This window comes from Porites lutea, chromosome 3 (assembly GCF_958299795.1).
Source record: "Porites lutea chromosome 3, jaPorLute2.1, whole genome shotgun sequence".
Lineage (NCBI taxonomy): Eukaryota > Metazoa > Cnidaria > Anthozoa > Scleractinia > Poritidae > Porites > Porites lutea.
Window position 1 is genome coordinate 27,545,460 of NC_133203.1, and position 25,277 is coordinate 27,570,736.

The 25,277-nt window shown below is 39.3% G+C and overlaps 1 protein-coding gene across 1 annotated transcript; it reads left to right on the forward strand.

Moving 5' to 3' along the window:
• Nucleotides 1–561: 561 nt before the first annotated feature.
• On the forward strand, nucleotides 562–25,277 carry LOC140930843 (uncharacterized). Its single transcript, XM_073380556.1, has 20 exons — nucleotides 562–923; nucleotides 8,950–9,322; nucleotides 9,646–10,049; nucleotides 10,497–10,535; nucleotides 11,063–11,431; nucleotides 11,705–12,097; nucleotides 13,213–13,251; nucleotides 14,167–14,547; nucleotides 15,080–15,130; nucleotides 15,657–16,037; nucleotides 16,513–16,563; nucleotides 17,034–17,414; nucleotides 18,212–18,262; nucleotides 18,736–19,116; nucleotides 19,588–19,606; nucleotides 20,111–20,484; nucleotides 21,321–21,365; nucleotides 21,972–22,557; nucleotides 23,080–23,396; nucleotides 24,251–25,277. Exons 1-20 carry the CDS (start codon nucleotides 590–592, stop codon nucleotides 24,385–24,387), a joined length of 5,106 nt encoding a protein of 1,701 aa, XP_073236657.1. The 5' UTR covers nucleotides 562–589; the 3' UTR covers nucleotides 24,388–25,277.

A 25,277-nucleotide genomic window follows, 5' to 3' on the forward strand; every position in this document is an offset into this window, starting at 1 on the left:
AAGGTTCTTTTAAAATCGCCTCAGTCTTTATTTTTTCGTTTTGTAAACATATCCATTGCACCTTAATTAATTACTGATAATAGAGAAGAATATCAAGCCTGTGATGAATATCAATGTAAGAGACCTAAAGAGTAGTTAAACAAGAATGCATGTTTGACAATTACACAGTTAAAAGATACACATGGTTGCTCGAAGTCTAATCAGAATTAACTAGATTACTCTTCTGATATTCCTGTGGTACACATATAAATTCGAGATGTATCATAAAATGGCAAGAAAAAGACGAAAGATCGCCAAAAACTGTAAGACCTTAAAATCATAATGAAGTCTCTTTCGCTACTGCCGTGAGAAGATATGGGCTTCAACAGTGCGATATACTTGCGCGTCGATGTTATTGTATAAAGAATTCAACAAACAGTAACCCAAAAAGATTAATGATCCGAGTACAAGGAATAGTTCACGCGACATTGAATGTCGAAAGCGGAACTTTTGCATTTTGCATAATTAGTACTTTACGATTAAAAAAGAGGTCTCAGTAAGCATTCTGCCATAAATTAAAGAGGTCGTCGCCAGCAGACGGACTTCAAAAATGAAGAAAGTTTTGATGGCAGTCTGCCTCCTGCTTTTGATGATGGAGACAAATGCCTGGCGAAGAAGACGACGGCGAAGACGGTCCTGCCAAGCTGTTAACTGCCTCGTCAGTAGCTGGACAAGCTGGAGTTCTTGCTCGCATCCCTGCGGTACTAGCGGTACACAAAGACGGACGCGGCAGCAGACGAGGGCTGCGTCTTGTGGTGGAAGCTGTCCCTACTCTTTACTGGAGACGAGAAGATGTAACCGAGATGCCTGCCAACATGGTGGAACACCCCATAGCAGTGGTTGTACATGTAGAGCAGGATATGGTGGAAGGTGTTGTGGGGAAGGTGAGCGCACTTATTACCGAATTAAATCCCTCCAAAATTTGTCTATGTTTTTGAAACAATGAAAAGAAAAATAGAAACGGTGTTTGGTAACGTTTATAGTGAAGTTAAAACCTGTTCTTGATGGATGAAAGTTATACCTAATTGCATTGAATGCCCTTGCTTGTTCAAATGAACAGGAAAACAAAGCGTGCACTTTTTTTTATGTCCTCATTCTTCACCCGTAAATTTGCTTGCATTACCTAGATGCCCATAGCAAAAAGTCAGACGCTTGTCAGAAAAACTTCGTCAAAGTGTGTTTAAGATACTCCTTCTTGAGAAATATAAATTGATTAAACAGAAAAAAGCTCGCATATGAAACAATTTTTTCGTTCAGTCCAGAGGAAAGTTTGAAATCTGTTCGGCGCATGATGCAAAGGGAGGAGGGAGGGTCAGGCCTGGAGACAAAAAGGTCAAGAACGAGGAAAAAAGCCCGCTTTATCACAACACGAAATGAAGTCTATTTTAAGTACTTTTTCCGATCAAGCCCGCGGCTAGTAGGCTTTAAGCTAGTACTTTTCCAACTATTATTTTCACTATGAGTTCTTTTTCGAACGAGCTCTTAATAATCTTTTTACTAAAGGGACTGCGTCGTGGCTGTCTGCCATTCATTTTTGTTGATAAAGAGATACGGCAAACGGAAAAAGTCAGATTCGAGTTGAGAATTTTTCAAAATAGAAAATGAGCAGATAAAACCAGCTCAACAAAGTTCTTATGGATAAAAATTTGCGTGAAACTACTTATCTATGTGTAGAAATAATGAACAGTAAGGGAAACATGGTCACGTGGTACAAATTCGAGTTTGCCGTTTGACGTAAACGTGATGATTAACCTCTCTAATAGGGCCAGTTACGCGTCCTTGGTCGCTTGGAACTTGAGAAATTACTCGCTAATCACAAAATCACAGCTTCTTGTCCAACCAATATGTCTCCTTAACATTATATCAAACGTTACAAACAACAAAGATGATCTTTGAAAAACTGTTAGGCTGACAAGTTTTCAAAACCCACAACTGCAATCCGCTTTAATCTTCTTCAAGTTTGTCCATCCATGCCTCCTTTTGTATTTGCTGTGTTAATTATACCTTCTTTGAATGTTTTGAGCGGTTATTTTCATGTTTCACCCAGTTTGGTGGCAACTCCTACTCCTTGAATTCTAACAAATTTAGTGACACAGCTCTTTTAATGCTAATTTATTTCTAATGCTAATTTATACCTAATTTATTTCTTAATGCTAATTTATACCTACCTTATTTGGACCCGTCTCACTCCGGCTGCCCCTCCGGAGTCATATTTACCGGTAATTAAATTTATATCGTTTACCAGTCTTGCAAAAATGATAAGCTAAAATTCTGCCATTCTCATATCAGAATCTGTATGGCATTCAGAAGCATGGTTTAGATCTCTTAAGCTATTGATATTTAACCATTAGTATCACTTTGACTCATTTCTCTTGTTAACCCATTAATCAAGAATTAGTTCATGCGTCAGCTTGCGTATGTCGAGATATTGAGCTCACGGGAAGTTTGAGCACAGGTCACCCAGGCTCTGTGATAGTACCACAGTACGGTTCTAGTAAAATTACAGTGTTTGTATGGGGTAGAAATACCATCCTAAAATTTCTAGGAAATACTAAATAAAGATCAATGAAACTTACTCTGCAGTTAATTGTTGTTGTCCTTATTGCTCCAACGAAGTTTCGTGATAATTTGCAGTAATTTGTTCAAATTCACTCTATATACAATAGTAATATACAAGGTAGGAAACATGAGATGCCATTTTCGCCGACATGCTCTCATTCAATAAAACTTTTTCCCCGAAATTCGAACTCCAACGGAAAAAAAAAACATGCCAGGATCGTAGAAATAGGATAGCAGCAGATATAGAAACCAATGTCGCTTTCCCAGATAGAGAAACGAATCCCACAGACTTTGAAAAACTCGAAGGATATAATCCAAACAGACCGAGAATATGCTCGCCGAAGCAGCCGGGCCAGATCAACGCGCTGCCAGGAAAATGAGGCCTGGCACTGTACAAAAAAAAAACCATCCCGGGAGTCCTGAGGTGACCTTTCTTGGGACCGATACATCATTTGCCCAAAGCCACCCTACCCTGCTGAAAAATACTTGATAGAAGGCAACTGTTCTTCCTAGCCAATCACAATTCGCCAGAGCAAACCCCGCACACGCGCCTTAATTTAAATGGCTACAAAAAATAAATAAAACCAGGATAGTCTGCCGAGTTACAAGGCGCCCCCTTTCTTTTCTGGGAAAGCTTCATTGGTTTCTATATCTGCTGCTATCCTATTTCAACGTGTCAATTTTGAGACTTCTTGGTAATTTCAACGATACAAAAAACCTCTTTGAGGCATAAAAATTGATATTAGACTTTTGTACTAAGTCCGTGAAACAAAATAATTCGTTTAACGTCCCGCTTGAGTTCAATTACATAATCAAATAGTAAATAGAACGTCGATCCATTCATAAATTTCTAAATTATAGTTAATGGATCGTTATCGACTTTTTAAGTAAGCGTACACTTAATTGCACTTTCAACCAACACTCGGCATTTATACTAGTTAATGACGTCAAAGAAATCGCATGTTCTCGATTCTCAGTTTTAAGGCAACATTTTCTTGTATGATATTTTACACTTTTTCGTGTTACCACGTGCTCCGATCAGAGCTATATTTTTTAACCCTAAACAAACCGCCGGGCGGTAAGATTTCATTCTATACTATAATCAAGTCAGTGAAGCCTATAACTACGGCCAATTGAACAGTTCTTTTTTTTCACTTCTTCAGAATACATAAACTTCTTGTCATCAGAATAAGGTGAGGTACTTATACAGATAGGATTTCGTTTTTTTCAGTTTTAGAACGCTTTCAACAATGTCGTTTTGGGAACGTGCATCGTCCACAGCAAGTGGCCAAACATGCAAAAAGGCACGATCTTTGTCTGACTGAAGCAAGGTATAATTGCCGGTTCAGTTACTCCAAAAACCACAGAATAGAATTGACACTCATACATACACCTCCACTCTCAATAACTGCTCAAAAAGCAAGGACTGGAAATTCTGAATTCCCTACTCTCTAGCCATATTATTGAAATTGTCAATTTGTTCTGATCAGTACATTTCGGTTTGCAGTCAAAGGTTTCGCCGAAATCATCCAAGCTGATCTAAAATGTACAATGAATGTGCAGTGGAAAACCAGAAAAGCATTGCAAACTGGGACTACGGAAACATGGAAAACAAAGAGAGTAAAACCGAAATATTGAAATACGTATTTTTATAGACTTCTTTATTGCCACTTACTACATTACGAAATTAAAGTGATTTGAGAGCAAAACGTAAAACAATTTAAACAGGCCACATAGTTTGTGCAATATATATGTATAGCTCGATTAAATGTCTTAACGTCATTATAGACATTTGACAAGACTTTCGGGACTGTAAAGTTAGAAAGTGATTCAGCGAAGGGCTCTTATTGATAGTGACGCGAAAACTCCCTTTCTAAAGAAAAGAAAACGTCTGCAAGATATCTATATTTGTTAAACGCAAAGCAGTACCTTTATGTTTAACAATAATAGTTTATCATTCATGAGGTGAAAATGCGTTTGTTGCTTAAAGTCAAGACAGAGTTGAACGGTTGAAATTACGTGATCTTAACCTGTATGTGTGGTAATTATACCAAGACTCGTTTAGTTACAGTTAGCTTGATCCGATCCACACTCCTCAATCTCCACGTTTCACAGGTCCAATCCCACTCTTCCAACTGCAGTAGTCGCGATTACTTGTACAGCATGGTTGGCTTAACACATTTAAGACAAGATGCTGTACTCAATGCAAAGCATCTTGATTAAATTGTGTTCATGGGTTTATTTACTATAAGATTGTTTAACTTCACTAAACGAATACCTATTCTATAACCAATGCTATTTTCGTCTTGCTAACCTCAACATGCAAAACAGTTGAATGTTTTGTGCTTACCACCGTTCATCAACAAAGCGGAAATTCGTGGTAACAGAACCGTGAATTTTTTTCCGCTTTCTCTGAATATAACCTCAAAACACATACCAATATTTGTTCACCAAAGCTGCAAGCTTTGAAAGGTAGAGCAATGAGGTACTTTACCCTACTTTGCTATTTCCTGGTGGCTTGCGGCGAAGTGCTTATAGCAGATAAAATCACTGCAGACGAACTCCATAAAAGAGGTACAGGGTCAAAATGTACTTTTCAGTTTTAAAGCATTTTTAAAAGCATTTTACTGATCTCTCGAACACAGTTTAGCAGACGTATTAGAGACATTGTTCAACTGCAAAGGTCACTCCGTCATGTTACAAAAAAGTAAACGAAGTTGTTTTTGGTAAGTTAAGTGTTTTCCTTGCACTTGTCAAGAGCAAATTGGCATTTGGTGGTATTTGAATTGCAAGTATATTTGCGGTTTCGACAGATCTGGTTGTTAGGATAAGAGTGAGTGTTCGGGTTACAGTACACTTAAGACTGATAAGTCTCATAGTGGACACCTGCCCTCAGGTCAAGTTTTGATTACCGATCACACTTGATTTGGTTCTTTAAGCTATATAAAAAACGAAGGGACAAATACTGCGGCTTATAAACTTGCCATATAAACTTGCCATTGAAATCCTCAATCTAGTCACTGCTTAGCTCAAGAACATTGTAACTGACATGGCCGTCGTTGTTGGTGAGCTGTAAGTGCTTAATAGCTCATATTCTGCAATTTTTTTCTATCAGCTTTCTTTGGAGTAAAAAATGCGACGATTTAAATCAGATAAAAGATTGTAAAGTAAATTTCTGGCAAAGAATTAATGCACGAGGTTGAAAGTTCTAGATCGTGACAACAATGCAGGATTTTTTTCCGCGATTGGAACAATGCATGGTTGCTAGAAGGTTAAAGTTTACCCAAATCAATCAATGTTCACATAACTTAGGGAATGATGTTGGGCATAAGTTACTGCCTTAAAAGTAACATTTAAGACTGAAACTTAAAAAAGTAGTGGTAAGCAAACGAGGTAAATTTCCAATACGCTACTGAAAACTATAACTTTGTTTACAATATAAAGTATAGTTCTTGGACCGGCACTGAGACAATACCGGATAGGGCTTCTGTTGACACATGAGAACGGCTTTTTTGGCGCGATTTCTGTAACGGAGGAAAGCTGCGCTGATCAAGAAAGTGGAATTTTCTGTGCCACGCTTTGATGAGTGTGAAAGGGAATTCGGACCGTTGTGGATGTGAATGAATAAGAGCGAGGATTGGAATCCACTAAGGACTAGGATTTACTTCCCCAAGCCCTCTTAACCAACTACTCCGACACGATGTTTAACCTGAGATCAGCTTTTACTTTTTTCTGACTCCATTGTTTTTCATTGCTTTTGAGTAACCGGTTCATTCTACAGCCAGAACACGTATTTGCCAGTAAATCACAAGCGACTCAGCTCTAACCCTTAATCATAATGATTGCAGAAGAATTCAACTTGTTGGTGCACAACAACTCAATTCAGTGTGTCAATCTTGAGGCTTCTTAGTAATTTCAACGTTTAAAGAAACGTATTTGAGGCATAAAAAGTGATATTCGACTATTGGACCACGTACGTGAAACAAATTCGTTTAACGTCTCGCTTGATTGTACATATATAATCAAATAGTAATCACGGCCTATAACGATCCGTTAACTATGACTTAGACCTTTAAGGGTGGATCGACTTTTTAAGTAGGCACTTAATTTCACTTTTAAATCCAGTACTGGGCATTAACGACTTCAAAGAAATCGCACGTTTTCGACTCTTTTTAAGCCAACATTTTCTTATGTGATATTTTACACGTTTTGTTTTAAAATGTGCTCCGATCAGAACTTTATGTTTTACTCTGAACAAACCGCCGGGCGGTAAGATTTAAAGGCTGATTTAAAGCTGTATATAGATTTCACTCTATACTAAAATCAAGTCAGTAAAGCCTATACCAAGACTTGTTCAGTTACAATTAGCTTGATCCACACTCCTCGATCTCCACGTTTCACAGGTCCAATGCTGCTGTTCCAACTGCATTTGAACAATATGGTTGGCTTAACACATTCAAGGCAAGATGCTGCACTCAGTGCAACGCATCTTGATCAAATTTTGTTCATGCGTTTATTTTCCAGCCGATTGTTTGGCTTCACTAAAGGAATACCAATACTATAACCAATGCGGTCTTCGTCTTGCTTACCTCAACATGCAAAGCAGCTACGTGTCTTGGGCTTGTTTTAACCGTTCATTTAACAAAGCGGAAATTCGTGGTAACAGAACCGTGACTTTCTTTCCGCTTTCTCTGAATATAATCTCAAAACACATACCAATACTTGTTCATCAAAGCTGCAAGCTTTCAGAGGTAGAGCCATGAGGTACTTTATCCTACTTTGCTATTTCCTTGTGGCTTGCGCCGAAGTGCTTCTAGGAGATGAAATCACCGCAGACAAACTCCATAAAAGAGGCACGGGGTCAAAATGTACTTTTTCAGTTTAAAATTTTAATACCATTTTTAAAGAATTTTACTGATGTCGGACACGATTTAGTATGAGACACATTGTTCAATTGCAAAGGTTTCTCTGTCATGTGACAAAAAAGGTAAACGAAGTTGTTTTTGGCAAGTTAAGTGTTTTCCTTGCACTTGTCAAGAGCACATTGGCATATGGCGAGGTTTGAATTGCAGGTAACTTTGCGGTTACGACAGATCTAGTTGTTAGGATAAGAGTGAGTGTCAGGGTTTAATACAGTACACCTAAGACTGACAAGTCTCATAGTGAACACCTTCCCTCTGGGAGTGGTTAAAGATTTTAGTCAAGTTTTGATTACCGATCACCACTGATTTGGTTCTTTAAGATATATGGAAGCCGAGGTGACTGGTTTGTGCGTCCCTCTTTTAAAAATATTGCGGTCGGAATGAACTTTGGCAATAATTATATAAACTCGCCATTGAAATCCTCAATCTGGTCAATGCTTAGCTCAAGAACATTGTAGCTGACATGGGCTCGTTGTTGGCGAGCTGTAAGTGCTTAATAGCTCATCAGATTCTGCAATTTGTCTATATCAGCTTTCCTTGGAGTAAAAAAAGCCTTAAATCCGATAAAAGATTGTCAAGTAGATTTCTGGCAAAGAATTAATGCACGAGGTTGAAAGTTCTAGACCGTGACAATAATGCAGGAATTTTTTCCGCGATTGGAACAATGCATGGTTGCTAGGAGGTTAAAGTTTAGCCAAATCAGTTATCTTAAATGCGCATAAGTTACAGCACTAAAAGTAAAATTCCTTTAACTGTGCAGTGCTATAAGCATATGAAAAACTGAAACTGGAAAGTAGTGTTAGGCAAACGAGAGAAATTTCCAATACACTGAAAGCTAAGTCTATATTTACAATATAACGTATAGTTCTTGGGCTGGCACGAAAATCATATCGGATAGGGCTTCTATTCACACTTAAGAACGGTTTTTTAGGCGCGATTTCTGTAACGGAGGAAAGCTGCGCCGAGCGAGCGAGAGTGGAGTGTTCTGTGCAACGCTTTAGTGTTGTGTGAAAGGGAATTCGGACCGTTGCGGAAGTGAATAAATAGGAGCGAGGACTGGAATCCACTGACGACTGGGATTTACTTCCCCAAGTCCTCTCGGCCTACGGCACGATGTTCGATGTGTGTGAAGCAATTTGTTCCAGTGCTGTGCCGTTGTGATTCACACTATGCCGGACAGCTTTTAGTATCGTTCTGTGTAGTTGTTATCTAGCTTAAAGGAGCGGGAGTAAAGTCACTCATAAAGGTCCAAAAAAGAGTTGGAATCGGGTGATGAATAGTTTAGTTTCTGGAAGCTAAGAGTACCTCTGTAACATCCCTAGCTATACGTTCCTGTAGGGCAGATAGTTGTTCTTTCTGACCTTCTAATCATTCTAATCTCTGAAACAGCGTAAAGCAAGCTAATGGTTTAACACTTGTTCCTTTACAGTATTGGATCCATGTGTGGGTTACAAGATTTTGAACAGCATTGATCGTCGTGTGGGATACACTGGTCAAAGCCCAATCGGATGTGATCAGCCTGGCCGAGGATTTACCGAAGGCTGGTATCGCTTCACTGGTGAAGCTGGTGTTAGGATGCCCACCAAATGCCCAGCTAAACGTCGCTGTGGTACGCATGCTCCAGGATGGTTGCAAGGGGGACATCCTACCGTCGCTCAGGGTATAGTGAGTCGTAAAGTTTGTTACCATTGGTCAAGCAGTTGCTGTCAATGGAGTAATAACATTAGAGTCAGGAATTGTGGAGCTTTTTACGTCTATGAACTAAAGAGGACGCCTGCCTGTTCGCTTCGATACTGCGGTGAGTGTAAAATTGACTTTCCTGAAATCATACACTTCATACCTAGACTTTGATAATCTATTTGCCACGAAAGGAATGATAATAACGGGCTTTTCGTTCTACTTTTCGTAATACTATGCTAAAAAAATGTCGCTCAGTTTGCCGGGATCTAGGTGGTAATTTACGGTCCTGGTAGATTAATTTTATTTACCACTAGCATCCTCTGAAAAGTCATTTTCATGTGTCCTGCATTTTCGTAAAGTTTTTAAAGTTCTGCTACATCGAGTAATCCCATGTTTCATTGTCTGTGGCTTACCACTATCCTTAAAGACATTTACTGTGTTGAAGTCAAAACGATTTGTTTTCAGGAATACCTAATGAATGCGAGGTCTACACCTCAATCAACGAACCTGAACGCCGAATGGGTAACCCCAACCAAAACAATCTGCAATGCGATCGAAATTTCATCGTGGACGGAAGATGGTATCGCTTCATTGGCAACAGCGGTTCTCAAATACCAGAAAATTGTGTTCCCGTGAGAAGATGCGGAACACATGCTCCTGGTTGGCTAAGCGGGGCCCATCCAAAACTCCAAGATGGTCTTGTTGGTCGAAAAGTTTGTTATCACTGGTCAAACAAGTGCTGCAATTGGCATAACGACATCAAGGTTCGAAGCTGTGGTACTTTTTTCGTTTATCAGTTAAAAAGGCCTCCAACATGCACGTTACGTTACTGTGGTAACAATAACGCAGGTAAGTGTAATGTGCTGTAGCTGATCTATTTTAGTCTTATTCTTATTCATGAAATCTTGCTCTGGCTGCTCAACTCTACAGCTGATTTTGTTGTCCTATCAAAAAGTTCTTGAGCTGGCAAGAAACCTCGTAGAGTTTTGGGTAATTAACCTGGACGGACAGCTAAATTGGACAAACTATTCACGTTCGAATACAATTGCAAGCAAAGTTTACCACTGAAAAAAAACCGGGGACATTTATGTTTAGTGAGCCAATTTCAGAAACATCCAGGTCCACGCTTATGATGATTATCTGCAAATGTATTTCTGGGATATAATAAAAAGAGGCGAAAAATAGGCATATAGTCCAGGGTTTAGGATCCTGGGCGGCAAACACCTTTCCCAACTTTTATGGGAGTATCTTCGGGACATTTAATGATTTGTTTGATGTGCTTCGCTTGCTTTTTAGGAGCGCCTACCACACTGCCACCACCAACAACAACACAAGGTATGCATGTACAAATCCACTAAAAAGATATGACGATTTTTTGTTATTACTTTAGAACGCTAAACACAAGTTAGAATGAAAGGAATTCCCAGAAATGTAATAGTTAAGGCCTATTTAATTCTACTATGCATCAACTATCGGTGTATGACGTTAGCATTCAATGACCTTGGTGGAAACGATTTGCAAGTTGAGAAGATTGAGCCATATTATTCAAGTTTAACCCTGTTGTGTCAACAAATGAAAAAAAATGAATATATGCTTTGGTTTTCCTTTGATATAATCATCTGATATCTTTCCTTACGAGTTCCATTCCCCAATCCGTTAGTTTAGCGTAATAAACCAAAAATTGTGGAAATCACTATGATATAGCCCCTTTAAGAAATATTTTCTTCCTTTTATTGATTTTTGATACAAAATCCACATCATATCAAGATGGATCTACGTTTATATCGCTACAGTCACCATGAATGCGTTTTACCATCAATAAGAAATATTGTAATCAATAATCGTTCTTAATTTCTTTCAAGCGCCTGCCCCATGTAACAGTTACAAGCTTCTAAACAACATTAACCGTCGTGTGGGATACACTGGTCAAAGCCCAATCGGATGTGATCAGCCTGGTCGTGGGTTCACCGAGGGCTGGTATCGCTTCACTGGTGCAGCTGGTGTTAGGATGCCCACTAAATGCCCAGCTAAACGTCGCTGTGGTACGCATGCCCCAGGGTGGTTGCAAGTAGGTCACCCTACCGTAGCTCAGGGTATAGTGAGTCGTAAAGTTTGTTACCATTGGTCAAGCGGCTGCTGTCAATGGAGTAATAACATCAGAGTCAGGAATTGTGGAGCTTTTTACGTCTATGAACTGAAGAGGACGCCTGCCTGTTCGCTTCGATACTGCGGTGAGCTAAAATCCTATCCCAAATCATTTTCAGATACTTCTTTCTTTTTTCCGCCAAATTTAGGCATATTTCGAAACTGATCTTCTGCCTCCATTGCAAGAAATTCCCCCGAAAATTCTCCTTAATCAAGTTGCAAGTAAACAGAAAATTTGCATCCTTTCCAGCTACTTTAAATTACACTACATAAATGTTTTTATATAAGTCCTGGCGGATAAGTAGTGATTATGAAAAAACAAAAACCCTTCAGTTGAATGCAACTTTATTTGTTTGCAGGAATACCCAATGAATGCGAGGACTATGAAACGCTCAACCAACCTGACCGTGCAATGGGCAATACCGACCAGAGCAGACTGCGATGCGATCAAAGAGCACCAGACAACATCGTGGATGGTAAATGGCATCGCCTGATAGGCAATAGTGGTACTAAGATTCCAGAATCATGTGTTCCCATGAGAAGATGCGGAACACATGCTCCTGGCTGGCTTAACGGTTCCCACCCGCAACTCCAGGAAGGTCAAGTGAATCGTAAAGTTTGTTATCATTGGTCGAGCAGGTGCTGCAATTGGCAAAACAACATCAAGGTTCGAAGCTGTGGTGATTTTTATGTGTATAACTTAATCAAGCCTCCACATTGTTGGCTGCGTTACTGTGGAGACAATAATGCAGGTATGTGTAAAATTCTGACACAATTTTCTTATAATCATTTTTTTTTGCTTCTCCATTTTATTTTGGCGGAGCCTCAGGATAAATGTCGAGGACAACAGAATAGCTTGCACGGGTTATTGCAGGTTATTGCTAGCCCGAAACAAAAAGGCCTTTCCTAAGACATGTACACCCCTTGATATTGACTAAATGACTGAGAAAAGTAAGCTTTTTTTCAGATGTTTAAATCTTTGGTGTCTAAATGTCGCCTCGGAAAGAAATGGATACCCAAGTGCACAAATAATAATATTTAATACTTATATTGCGCTTTTTCTATAAAAATACTCAAAAGCGCATTACAATATTATTAATAACAAAATTAAAAACCAGTAAAATTACCCGGTAAAATTACAATGTTTAAAAATAAATAAATAAATAAATAATCTAACTAAAAGCCTTCTTAAATAGATATGTTTTAACAGAGCGTTTAAAAGAGTGGATTGATGTTTCCTGTCTTATTGGCAGAGGAAGACTGTTCCATAAAAAGGGGGCAGCCATCGACAACGCGCGATCTCCCAAAGTCTTCTTCTTTCTTAGCCGAGGCCTTTCTAACAATATACCATTATTGTTACGGCGTAGTTGGTAACGTGAGTCCGGTAAGACAGAGACAAGATCCTTAAGATAGATAGGCGTAACACCGTGAAGAATCTTAAATGTAACAAGGAGAACCTTAAAATCTACGCGCAAGCGCACTGATAGCCAGTGGAGTTCTCTTAGCGAAGGAGTAACATGACAATACTTAGGTGCGCAGTAAACCAATCGAGCACTGGCACTGGCACAAATGGAGACTAACTGACAACACTGGCGTGAATTAACAGTGAACGCTTTTAGTTGTTCTCCACATCTTACATTCGGGCCAGAAAACGTGCCTTTGATCTTGATCCTTTCGTTATAGAAAAATTTCTTCCTACGAAAAGACGTTTCTTTCATTTTAGTTTTCTTCTTCAATCCAATTTTTGACAAAAAATACACCTGGAAGGATAAATCAAGTAAGGCGCAAGGAATACAACTAAAATTCCCATTTAATAGGAAATGTCTCAGCAATTCAACAGAATGAGAAAGTACTTATTTTTTTGTAGGAGCACCCACCACACTGCCACCGCCAACAACAACTCCAGGTATGTACTTTTTATCCTTAACCAGATTGGCATCTCACTGTAGATTTTATGCTTTGCCTTAAAAAATAAATTTAAAAACAAAACAAAACAGCGATCATATGATTAAACATCTTGCGGGTAAGGGGTTGCGCATGGAAAAACACCCATATTCTGAAAACAAACAAAGAAACAGAAACTTGTCAATTAATATTACCAAACTGCCTTTAGGATGTTGATCAAGGAATTTAAAACATATATTTATCTAAAATAGCATTATTTGGCTTAGTTGTTCGTCTGGTAAAAGATCAACATTCTTGAAAGATTGTAGAAGACGTCGTGAAATTTCTTAGTTATTCTCTCTATATAGTTCGCTCCATAACTAATAAATAGAAACCAAAAGTTGCTCATCATTATTTCTTTAAGCTACAAAAATAGCATCTCTGAGTACTAATATATAGCGTATACTTTCAGTTATAGCGCTTTTCAGTAACACGCGAGTTGTAAACTTTATACGCCAGCTTACAATTGCTTTTTTCGCTCAACCGTCATTGCGGCATAATTACGATCACAAGCTACGAACCTTAAAACACGACACAAAACGGATGGAAATCCACCAATAACAAATCAAAAACCATGACCTCTTGAAATCGTTGAAGTAAACCTTAATTTGTTTTCTATATGGGCGCTAGATGATTAATCGAGCAAAGATCACAAACGCAAGTTGGTTTTGAACTTCAGAGTTCGCGTGTTTGTAAAAAGCTCAGTAAAAGCCTTAAGTTTTCACTGACTAGTGTAAGTTCATCTTATCTATCAAATGCGGGTTGCAGTCCTTGCACAATAAACATCAACACATCCTTTTAAGTAAGTAGTTACTAAAAAAATATTCTTTTGAGCTTTGTCTTTCCCGAAGCTAATGTTTTCATGCGTTCTCTTTAGCACCAAATCCATGCAGCAACTATCACGTTCTTGACGGTTTCAACCGTAGCGTGGCAAATACAGATCAAAGGAATTTGAGATGTGACCAGAGACACCTGCATCCTTTGCCAGCCTGGTATCGCTTCAGTGGCGAAGCTGGCGACAGAATGCCAACATCCTGTGTACCAAAATTACGCTGTGGTACGCATGCTCCGGGCTGGCTGAACGGTTCACACCCGTCAGTAAGAGAAGGCATTGTCACTCGTCGAGTTTGTTATCATTGGGGTTCCAGATGTTGCAACTGGAAAAACGATATTCAGATCCAAAACTGTGGTGCCTTCTATGTATATCGGTTAGTTAAGCCTCCCACGTGCTGGCTGCGTTACTGTGGTAACAATGCAGGTGAGTTTTTTTGTTTTCGTCCCTTCTAGCTGTTATCGGAAAAGATCTTGAATTTTATTCGAACATTCGTAGTGAGGAAATTGAATTAAGGGACAGAGCCAAGTGTTTTCAACTGCAAAGGTAAGAAGGTGTCCTTATTGTTAAGGAAAGACATTTGGTATCTGTTGGGCCAATGGAGCATTCCGTACTGGTTTTGTTTGAGGGATTTAGGTGCTATTGCGTTCTTTGAATATACTCATCTCAATGTAAATACGCTTTTGATTGGTAATTTTACTGGCCTCAAAATTATAGATAATGAATAGAATGGTATGTGGAGTGAGAAGAACTTGGAAAATTTTGTTAGTTCCAAATGGGAATCAGTTATTAAACCTACGACATTCAAGGCACTCTACCTTTCGAAAAAGTGCGAACTATACTTTAAGGGATTCCAATAATCTGCATCCGCTTTTTGTAAATGTAAAGTTTATTCTTTTGACACTCAATTCTGCAAAGGCATCAAACCTGGATATCTTACGTCTGCAATTCTTTTCAGGAACGCCTCCACCACCAACAACGACACCACCTCTACCAACAACAAGACCAGGTATAAAAAACGTGAAATGGTCTTACAGAAACAACATTACACTTTGACATAAAAATTGTTGGTAATGTAAATTTACATTATCATAAACGAATTTGACTAACGCTTTAGCGTTGGCAGACGATCATTTTGTCTTCAGGTTTTGTTTTGTTACATTGCCCGGGGGATCGGAGTTAGCGAGGTTCAGGGAGCAATAATGTCTTGTTGAGTTTGTTGTTGAGTTCCTATTTGATCCGAAAGTTTTTTTTGGATACTACTTCGGATTGAAACTCTATGTGGGAAAGTGTCTCCAGTTAGTGGGGGACACCAAAGATTTCCATGCAGGTTTATCAGTTCCTGAAAATGTCAAGTGTCCCCATCTCAAAAAAATCAATGAATTTAATTTGTTTCGTTCACGTTGATTAGTTTAATGCTGCCCAGGTTTATTCATTTTACTGCTTTTTTTTCTTCAAAATAGCATATAAATTGTAATAAAAGTCTTGTTGAATTCTCCATAAAGTGAGTTTATATCTCCACTTTCCCTTTTTAGCACCAAATCCATGCAGCAACTATCACGTTCTTGACGGTTTCAACCGTAGCGTGGCAAATACAGATCAAAAGAACTTGAGATGTGACCAGAGACACCTGCATCCTTTGCCAGCTTGGTATCGCTTCAATGGCGAAGCTGGCGACAAAATGCCAACATCCTGTGTACCAAAACGACGTTGTGGTACGCATGCTCCGGGCTGGTTGAACGGTTCCCACCCATCAGTAGGAGAAGGCATTGTTACTCGTCAAGTTTGTTATCATTGGGGTTCCAGATGTTGCAACTGGAAAAACGATATTCAGATCCAAAATTGTGGTGCTTTCTACGTGTATCGGTTGGTTAAGCCCCCTGTGTGCTGGCTGCGTTACTGCGGTAACAATGCAGGTGAGATTTAGGGTTTTTTTTTTACTTCTAGCCGTTTTTGGAGGCGATTTTCATCTATAGTCAAACCTTCCTAATGTGAATTAGTTGAAACAAGGCAAGTGTGTCCCTATTATAGAGACCAATAGTATATAGAGGTGTATGATTATGGAGAAGTCTGTACGGAAGTTTTGACGGATTGGCATTGTTATCACACTAAATGGTTTTGCTTGTTGAATTTTAAATCTATTAGACCTTAAGGAACAAGGGATAGAAATGATCAGCCAGTAAATTTTGGATGGCAAAAGAAATGAAATTTCTTTGTGATATGTCAATTTCAAAATCTAGGTAGGGTAAAAAATGTGGGGATTAAAAACGTCAAAAGTTTAAAGGAATTTCGATAGTCTGAACCTGCCTTTGGTTATTTTAAAGCACTAAACTTTAACGACGAAGCAAAATGTTTGAGTATGATTCGTTTTTATATTTATAATCTTTTCAGGAACACCTCCACCACCAACAACGACACCACCTCCGCCAACAACGACACCAGGTATGAAAAATAGAACATGTTCTTTCACAAACAAACTTTTACTTTCCAGGCATAACCTTCAGTTATTTAATCTGAGTATTTTTTTTTTATTGAAGACTTAGATATTTGATTAATCTTTTGAAGAATAAATGTCAGCGAAGGATCTCTCTGTGTGAAACCCCGTTTTCAGCAATTTTCGGGAAAGGAAAGAGAACTATCGGCCTCCACCAGTGTGGCCTGGTTCAAATCCTGGCGTCAATTCACTGTCTGGGTTGAGTTTGTTGTCAGTTTGCTTTCCTGCTTTGGGACGTTTCCACAAAATACTCGGGTTTTCTTCTCATACACTTACACATGCATGGTTAAGTCTAGTTTTGGTGTGGGCAGTGTCTCCAGGAGTGTCTTGTATCTGTCAGATAACCGGTTAACTTGTAACACCAGTCTTGTTGCTTTCTTTGTCGGGCTGAGGTAACGTTATCCCTTCTCTTCTTTAGCACCAAATCCCTGCAGCAACTATCACGTTCTTGACGGTTTTAACCGTAGTGTGGCAAATACAGATCAAAGGAATTTGAGATGTGACCAGAGACACCTGCATCCTTTGCCAGCCTGGTATCGCTTCACCGGCGAAGCTGGCGACAAAATGCCAACATCCTGTGTACCAAAACGACGCTGTGGTACGCATGCTCCGGGCTGGCTGAACGATTCCCACCCATCAGTAGGAGAAGGCATTGTTATTCGTCGAGTTTGTTATCATTGGCGTTCCAGATGTTGCAACTGGAAAAACGATATTCAGATCCAAAACTGTGGTGCTTTTTACGTGTATCGGTTAGTTAAGCCTCCTGGATGTTGGCTGCGTTACTGCGGTAACAATGCAGGTGAGATTTAGTTGTTTCTTTTTTCCTTCTAACTGTAGTTTTTGGGGACTTCCTAATGTGAATTAGTTAAAAGTGGCAAGTTTGTGCATTTAAAAGGCGATAGTATAGTTAGGTGTGCTATTATGGAGAAGTCTGTACGGAAGTTTTGACGGATTGGCATTGTTAACGCACTAAATTGTTTTGCTTGTTGAATTTTAAAAAGGTTAGATCTTGAGGAACAAGGAAAATAATGATTAGCTAGTAAATCTTGCATGGCATCGATGATTATAATAACTTAGCCTCCTTTAGTAAGAAATTGGTTTTTTTCGAACAATGCCCTTCAGAAAAATAGTTTATTATATACAACTAAATAAAGCGCAGGTAAGGGACGGGCAAATGGGGAAAGGAGGACCAAAAAGCATGCAACTTTCTTGTGATGTCATTTTTGTCCATTTCTTGACTTTGCCTTTCTTTTTTTTTCTTTTTTTTTCCCTTTTGTTAAAATTGTTATCTGTTTTAATGCAAAGTAAAATATAGTAAAATTTAGTAACCGATAATTAGACTAGACTTAAATGAATTATAACTGTTTATAAAGAATAAAGGAAAAAAAACGCATAGCAAAAGGAATGAAATTCAGTCCGTTGTTAAGTTAGGTCAAATTGAAAATCTTGTCAGAGCCAAAAATATGTCGATTAAAAACGCCCAAAGATTAGGAGAACTTCAATAGCCTGAACCTGCTTTTAGTTACTTTAAAGCATAAACTGTAACAATGCAAAATACTTGTGTTTGATTCGTTTGTATATTTGTAATCTTTTCAGGAACACCTCCACCACCAACAACGACACCACCTCCGCCGACAACGACACCAGGTATGAAACATAAAACATGCTCTTTTACAAACAAAATTTTACTTTAAAGATGCAAATTTAGTTATATAATATGTGTATTGTTTTGACGATATAGATATTTGATTTATCTTGTAAAAGATTAAATGTCCGCGAAAGGTCTCTCTTTCTAAAAAAATCCTGTTTTCAGCAATGTTTGGGAAAGGATAGAGAACTATCGGCCTCCACCATGTGGCCTGGTTCAAATCCTGGCGTCAATTCATTGTGTGGGTTGAGTTCGTCTTTAGTTTCCTTCTCAGTTCTAAGAGGTTTTTCTCAAAATACCCAGGTTTTCTTCTCTCATCACACACTAACACACTCCTGGTTGAATTCCAAATTTGATATGCACAGTGTCTCCAGTAGTATTGTTGTATTTACAGATAACCGGTTGACTTGTAACACCAGTCTTGTTGCTTTCTTTGTCGGGCTGAGGTAACGTTATCCCTTCTCTTCTTTAGCACCAAATCCCTGCAGCAACTATCACGTTCTTGACGGTTTTAACCGTAGTGTGGCAAATACAGATCAAAGGAATTTGAGATGTGACCAGAGACACCTGCATCCTTTGCCAGCCTGGTATCGCTTCACTGGCGAAGCTGGCGACAAAATACCAACATCCTGTGTACCAAAACGACGCTGTGGTACGCATGCTCCGGGCTGGCTGAACGGTTCCCACCCATCAGTAGGAGAAGGCATTGTTATTCGTCGAGTTTGTTATCATTGGCGTTCCAGATGTTGCAACTGGAAAAACGATATTCAGATCCAAAACTGTGGTGCCTTCTACGTATATCGGTTAGTTAAGCCTCCTGTGTGTTGGCTGCGTTACTGCGGTAACAATGCAGGTGAGATTTAGTTTTTGTTTTTTTTTTTAACTTCTAACTGTTTTGGGGGACGATTTTCATCTACAGTCAAATCTTCCTAATGTAAATTAGTTGAAAGTGGCAAGTTTGTCCGTATAAAGGGCGATAGAGAGTTGTACGATTATGGAAAAGTCTGTACGGAAGTTTTGACGAATTGTCATTGTTATCACACTATATGGGTTTGCTTGTTGAGTATTAAAACTGTTAGACATTGAGGAACAAGGAATACAAATGATGAGCTAGTAAATTTTGCATGGCGAAAGGAATGAAATGTCTATGTCGATTTCAAAAACTAGTAAGAGCCAAAATTTTGGCGATTAAAAACGTCCACTCAAAAGTTTAAAAGAATTTCGAAAGTCTGAACCTGCTTTTAGGTATTTTAAAGGCCCTAAACGTTAACGACGAAGGAAACTGCTTGAGTATGATTCGTTTGTATATTTGTAATCTTTTCAGGAACACCTCCACCACCAACAACGACACCACCTCCGCCAACAACCACACCAGGTATGAAAGATAGAACATGTTTATTCACAAGCAAAATTTTACTTTTAAGGCACAACACTCAGTTATTTAATCTGTGTTTTTTTTTATTGAAGATATAATTATTTGATTTATCTTTTGAAAGAATAAATGTCCGCGAAGGATCTGTGTCTGAAACCCTGTTTCCAGCAATGTTCGGTATAGGAAAGAGAACTATCGGCCTCCACCAGTGTGGCCTGGTTCAAATCCTGGCGTCAGTTCATTGGGTGGGTTGAGTTTTCTTCAGTTTTCTTTCCTGCTGTGGGACGTTTCCACAAAATACTCAGGTTTTCTTCCCATACACTAACACATGCATGGTTAAGTCTAATTTTGGTGTGGGTAGTGTCTCCAGGAGTGTCCTTGTATCTGCAGATAACCGGTTGACTTGTAACACCAGTCTTGTTGCTTTCTTTGTCGGGCTGAGTTAACGTTGTCCCGTTTCCTGTTTAGCACCAAATCCATGCAGCAGCTATCACGTTCTTGACGGTTTCAACCGTAGCGTAGCAAATACAGATCAAAAGAACCTGAGATGTGACCAGAGACACCTGCATCCTTTACCAGCCTGGTATCGCTTCACTGGCGAAGCTGGCGACAAAATGCCAACATCCTGTGTACCAAAACGACGCTGTGGTACTCATGCTCCGGGCTGGCTGAACGGTTCGCACCCATCAGTAGGAGAAGGCATTGTTACTCGTCGAGTTTGTTATCATTGGGGTTCCAGATGTTGCAACTGGAAAAACGATATTCAGATCCAAAACTGTGGTGCTTTCTACGTGTATCGGTTAGTTAAGCCTCCTGTGTGTTGGCTGCGTTACTGCGGGGATAATGAAGGTGAGCTTTTTTTTCCCTTCTCATGTTTTTGGGACAACAGTTATTGAAGGTGCACCATACAAAAAGCTGCCCATGCAAGAGTTTGGTTAACTTTGCTTAAATTTTACTTGAGGACACCTTTGGCGAAAATTTGGATTACCGTTGGTGTGGGTCAAAACCTTTGTCGTTCTTCTATTGCTTCGGACTTAATCCTTTACGCTGAAGCATTTTTTTCTGTCCTCTCCAATTTTCTGCTAGCGCTTGTGGTATTAACAATTCGTGAATCTGGTAAACAGGCAAATGAGGTGCTTTTGGCTGCTTAAGAAATCTCAGCTTGGGTTTGGGTGAATTTGTTTATAGGCCGTGTTTCAGCAAATTATCAGCAAAAATTGTTTCTTCTTTGGGACTGGGTCATTAATGTGTGGAAAACTCAAACAAAAACAAACAAAGACGGCTCTAAACAACGCAGTAGCCTGAGAATACCGCCCATGATATTTCCCGACGCCATCATTGCTGGTTTCCCTTCATTTCGACCATCAGAAGTACTACCCAGATCTGACACGTCATCAGCATGGAATTTCGGCATTCCTTAGGGAAACCACTGAAAAGGTCGCGTCGTCCTGAAGCTGTAAACACTGGTGAACCATGATAATATAGAATCCATGCTATGAATTCAAAAAAATATGTCATCGTCTTTTTTCTTTTCTTTATTTCTTTACTTTTTATTTGGGAATAAACGGGGAACAATTTCTTCACCTCTGCAATTTCACTGCTTTTAGTTTAAAATTGAATTTTAATGCTTCTCACGATAGGAATAAATTAATGTAACACTCTGTATGTTATGCCTTTCCTTTCAGGCCTCACAACGACACCACCATCACCAACCTCACCCACTCCACCAGGTAAGAAAATTACTTTTCATTTACTAATTAGCCTGGCGAGTACTGATCGATCTTAAAGGTAACAAATAATGCATCTTGGAATGTCAAAAATATTTCATAACCTCACTGCATTGAAATCATCAATAGACACATCCGCTTCATTAATTTAAAGAATATCTGCTGAGTAGTCCGTTTGTATTTCGATTGGTTCAGAAATTTCGCACACATCCTTCCCACCATCATTTAATGCATTATCGTTGCTTTGTATTAACGGGAGCTTCGCTTTTAGCCCTAGATCTATATACTACGTCCATTCATCTGTACGTGTTTCCCGCCATCGATCCACTTATATGTGACAGACGGCGTATTTGTCCATGTCATTCTCTTATCCCCTACGTATAGATCTGATCCATTTCAGTGTATATTGAGTACATCCATTGATTAGTGAAAGCATGAATCCATCTATCTGTTCTATTCATCTTCCTCATTGCCGCGAATACTAAGGAACGCATAGTAAGGCAACCGCAACGGTAAATGATAAACCAACGAAGAACTCAAAGTAGATTTCAAAACAACGTTCCATCGATTATGCTTACTTTTTAACTTACACATTCTCCCGTCCTGTAGGTGTTAACCTCACATGTGGCAAGAACGAAATGTGGATAAGCATACCAAAATACATCCTTCATGGCCTAGACAGGGAACATCTTCGTCTGAATGACCTAGAATGTGGAGCTAAAGAAACCAAAACTCACTTCATTTTACATACCAAACTGACAGGATGCCAAACGTTGAGTAGGAGTACCAAACATTTCGTCAGCTATACCAACAATGTATTAGAAATCCCAGTGGCGCCTCATCAGATCATCACACGAGTGCGAGAGGTGGAGATTCCCTTCACCTGTTATTACTCAAATGCAGGAGTCGTTTCCTCTGTTGGCCTTGAAGTAAAGAGCAAGAAGGTCATCTTCTCCAAGAAAGGACTTGGAAAATTTGTACTGGAGATGAATATCTTCCCAGACAATCGGTATCTCGGCCATTACACGAAAAAGGACTTCCCAGTGAAGGTTCCCCTCAGGAAGACGCTCTATGTTAAGATAGGAGTAGACACACAAGACAAGAGACTGGAGATTTTGGGAGAAGAATGTTTTGCTACACCGGATCCGAACCCAAGTAAACCTGGAGTGTCCAAATATACCTTCATAAAAGACGGGTAAGGACCATTTCACCAAATGCGTGCGCATAGCGGCATGGTTGACTGCCGTCAAACATACAACAAAAATACGGTTAATCTATCATCATCATCGTCATCGTCATGATCATGGTCATCGTTGCCATCATCTTCATCATCATGATGTTGCTGCTGCTGCTGCTGCTGCTGATGATGATGATTATTAGGCAGCTCGAAATCCATACCTGATACTGTTCGGTAATTTCTAACCTTTTTCTTAACGGAGAGAAGCTGCGCCGTGCCGATCACTAAAGTGGAGTGTCACGGCATATCAGATATATATAGGTGCTCGTATTATGACGAATAGCTTTTCATGTTGTCACAAAAAGCTATCCAGCACTGGTGAGAACATAGTCTAATAGTATAAAATATTAGTGCTTTTGACACTTTACCCTTCATCTAGTAACCTCCTCTCCCTTGTCTGCCTTGGTGCTGCAGTACATCACTAAAGGCATTGTAATATATCATGTTTCTCCTTAATAACTACTCTTTTTTTTCTTACAGATGCGCAGTGGATAAAACGGTCAAATTCCACCCAACAAATGACAAACGTACACAGAAATTCAGTCTAGAGGCCTTCGCATTCGTGGGTGATCATATGTTTGTCTATATGCACTGCAGAGTGAAGATCTGTAACGCGTCTGATCCTAACTCGCGTTGCGCACAGGGATGTATCCGACGAGCCAAGAGAGCCGTAACGACTCTGGAATCTAAGGATGATGAAGTCACTCTCGCCCAAGGACCCTTCATGCGAGAAGACAGCGATGAGAAAACAGAGCTTCAAGAAACAGAAAAAGAACTCCGTGCTCTGGAGAAAGGTGGTAAGTTCAAAATTCATTCTTCCAGGGCTAGCAATCAGGCAATCTTCTCACACCCTTTTGGCCATATCCGAGTCCCAAAAACTCTCACTTTCAAAGAGAAGCTATTAAGTGAAAAACCTTTCTTGTGAAAATGAGTTTTATTTGCATAAGAACAACAACAAAAAAGTATTTTCGGATCAATGGCTTTGCACTTTAAGCCTCGCTTTGAAACAGATTCTCGAGCATCTCAGAAAAGGCCTTTTATTTTTTTGTGTTACATTCATGCCATTGTTTCTGAACCATCGAAAGCCGTCGGGTTTTTCTGGATGACTCTCGTAAGTTTTTGGGTTACCTTCGGAAATTAATCCGACATGTACTGTCGGTGGAATGAAATAATGAGAAGACACATTCCCTGTTTGCAACTTACATGTATTAGAAATCTCGGACCAAAAAATACAAATTCTTATATAATTAACCGACTGGAATGTAACAATCAGAGATTGCCTGTTATTGGGTATTTGCTCACCAAATCGCTACAAGCCAAAAAAAAAAGCAATGGGTTTAATGAGGAAAAAAAATAAAGACGTGCAGCACACGTTATAGCAGATTTCTTTGCTGCCATTGCACTACTTACTTTGTCAAAGTTGACTAGAATGGCAACGCGACCGTCTTTTTAATCTCTAAAATCGTCACTGCATCAATACCAGCGAACTTTGCGATATAGAAGTCGTCGGGAAATACCGGCAAAGAGAGGCTCAGTTGTACCAGTTACATCACTCATGGAAACTAATGCGAGCACTGGTTGTCCTGTTCTTTACGGACGCAGATTCATGATGTGGATAATGGCTCTATCTAATTCTTTTATTACTTTACAGGTCGAAGTGCCGCTCTCAACATCGCTCTAGTAGCAGCTGTGGCGGTCTGTGTTATGGCTGTTGCTTACCTTCTGTTGAAAAGAAAGAAGCTTAAAGGTCAACAGGAATATCAGCCTTTAACTGTCGCTGCTGAATGAAAAATTGCATTAGATTTTTTTCGTTTGCAGTATATAATAAAGCACTGCAAACTATGCAATTCTTTTAGTCAGGAAGGTTAGATAAGCTTAAATGATTTGAATTTCGAGTACCTTTTATTCACCTAGCAAAGCACAATGTGATAAAAGCTTGAATTGCGAGAAGTTATCAAAATGCGCATGGTATCCTTTCAATTGGCCAATTACTGTAAGGTAGGCTTGATAGGCAAGACTTCTTAATCTTTTCCTAGATGTGAAGCAAGTCGCCTTTTAAACTACGATCCTACATAATTAGTTATCTTTAGTTTACAAATCATGAGCTTGGAATGCTACTTTTGTTGTGACCAAAATATGTGTCCAAATCATATAATTGTTGTAATTTCCTGCACATAACAAAATAGGGATCGCGCTGTATCAAGAAATCAACTGAAAACACTGATCACCAACGGCTTGTCGCCTTCACTTAAACGTTTACTGAATAATGTGCGTAAAAACACGTTGAACTAACTTGATACACGTCCACACCTACACCCACTGTTGTACGTATACAAGATTGGTGGCTTTCTTGTCTATTTACGATCTCAATGGGGCGCTTATCTGTTGAGTGTTTTAGAAAACGTAAGCACCCATTGGATCAATTCAAATACCGGACTCCAGCTCATGATTCGCAAACGAGAAAGAACACTACGAACACGTTCTCATCAAAGTAGACTTAAAATCAGAGAAAGTGTGAGGCTCTCGCCCTACACACTTGAGGTGTTCAGTAAAAACCTATACAATAACGAGCAAAGCAAGTCCACAACAAGACGCTTTCTCAAGAGCAAGGCATTGGAGAAAGATTGAGTCTCATTGTTATAACGTATAGGTTAACCTATCAGCGAATAAATTGTAAA

Bases quoted from the DNA above. Each gene is read 5' to 3' on its own strand.
- LOC140930843 (XM_073380556.1), top strand. From the start codon at position 590: ATGAAGAAAGTTTTGATGGCAGTCTGCCTCCTGCTTTTGATGATGGAG. The intron at 10,050-10,496 runs GTAAGTGTAATG...CTTGCTTTTTAG, and splicing joins CTGTGGTAACAATAACGCAG to GAGCGCCTACCACACTGCCA. The intron at 21,366-21,971 runs GTAAGAAAATTA...CCCGTCCTGTAG, and splicing joins AACCTCACCCACTCCACCAG to GTGTTAACCTCACATGTGGC.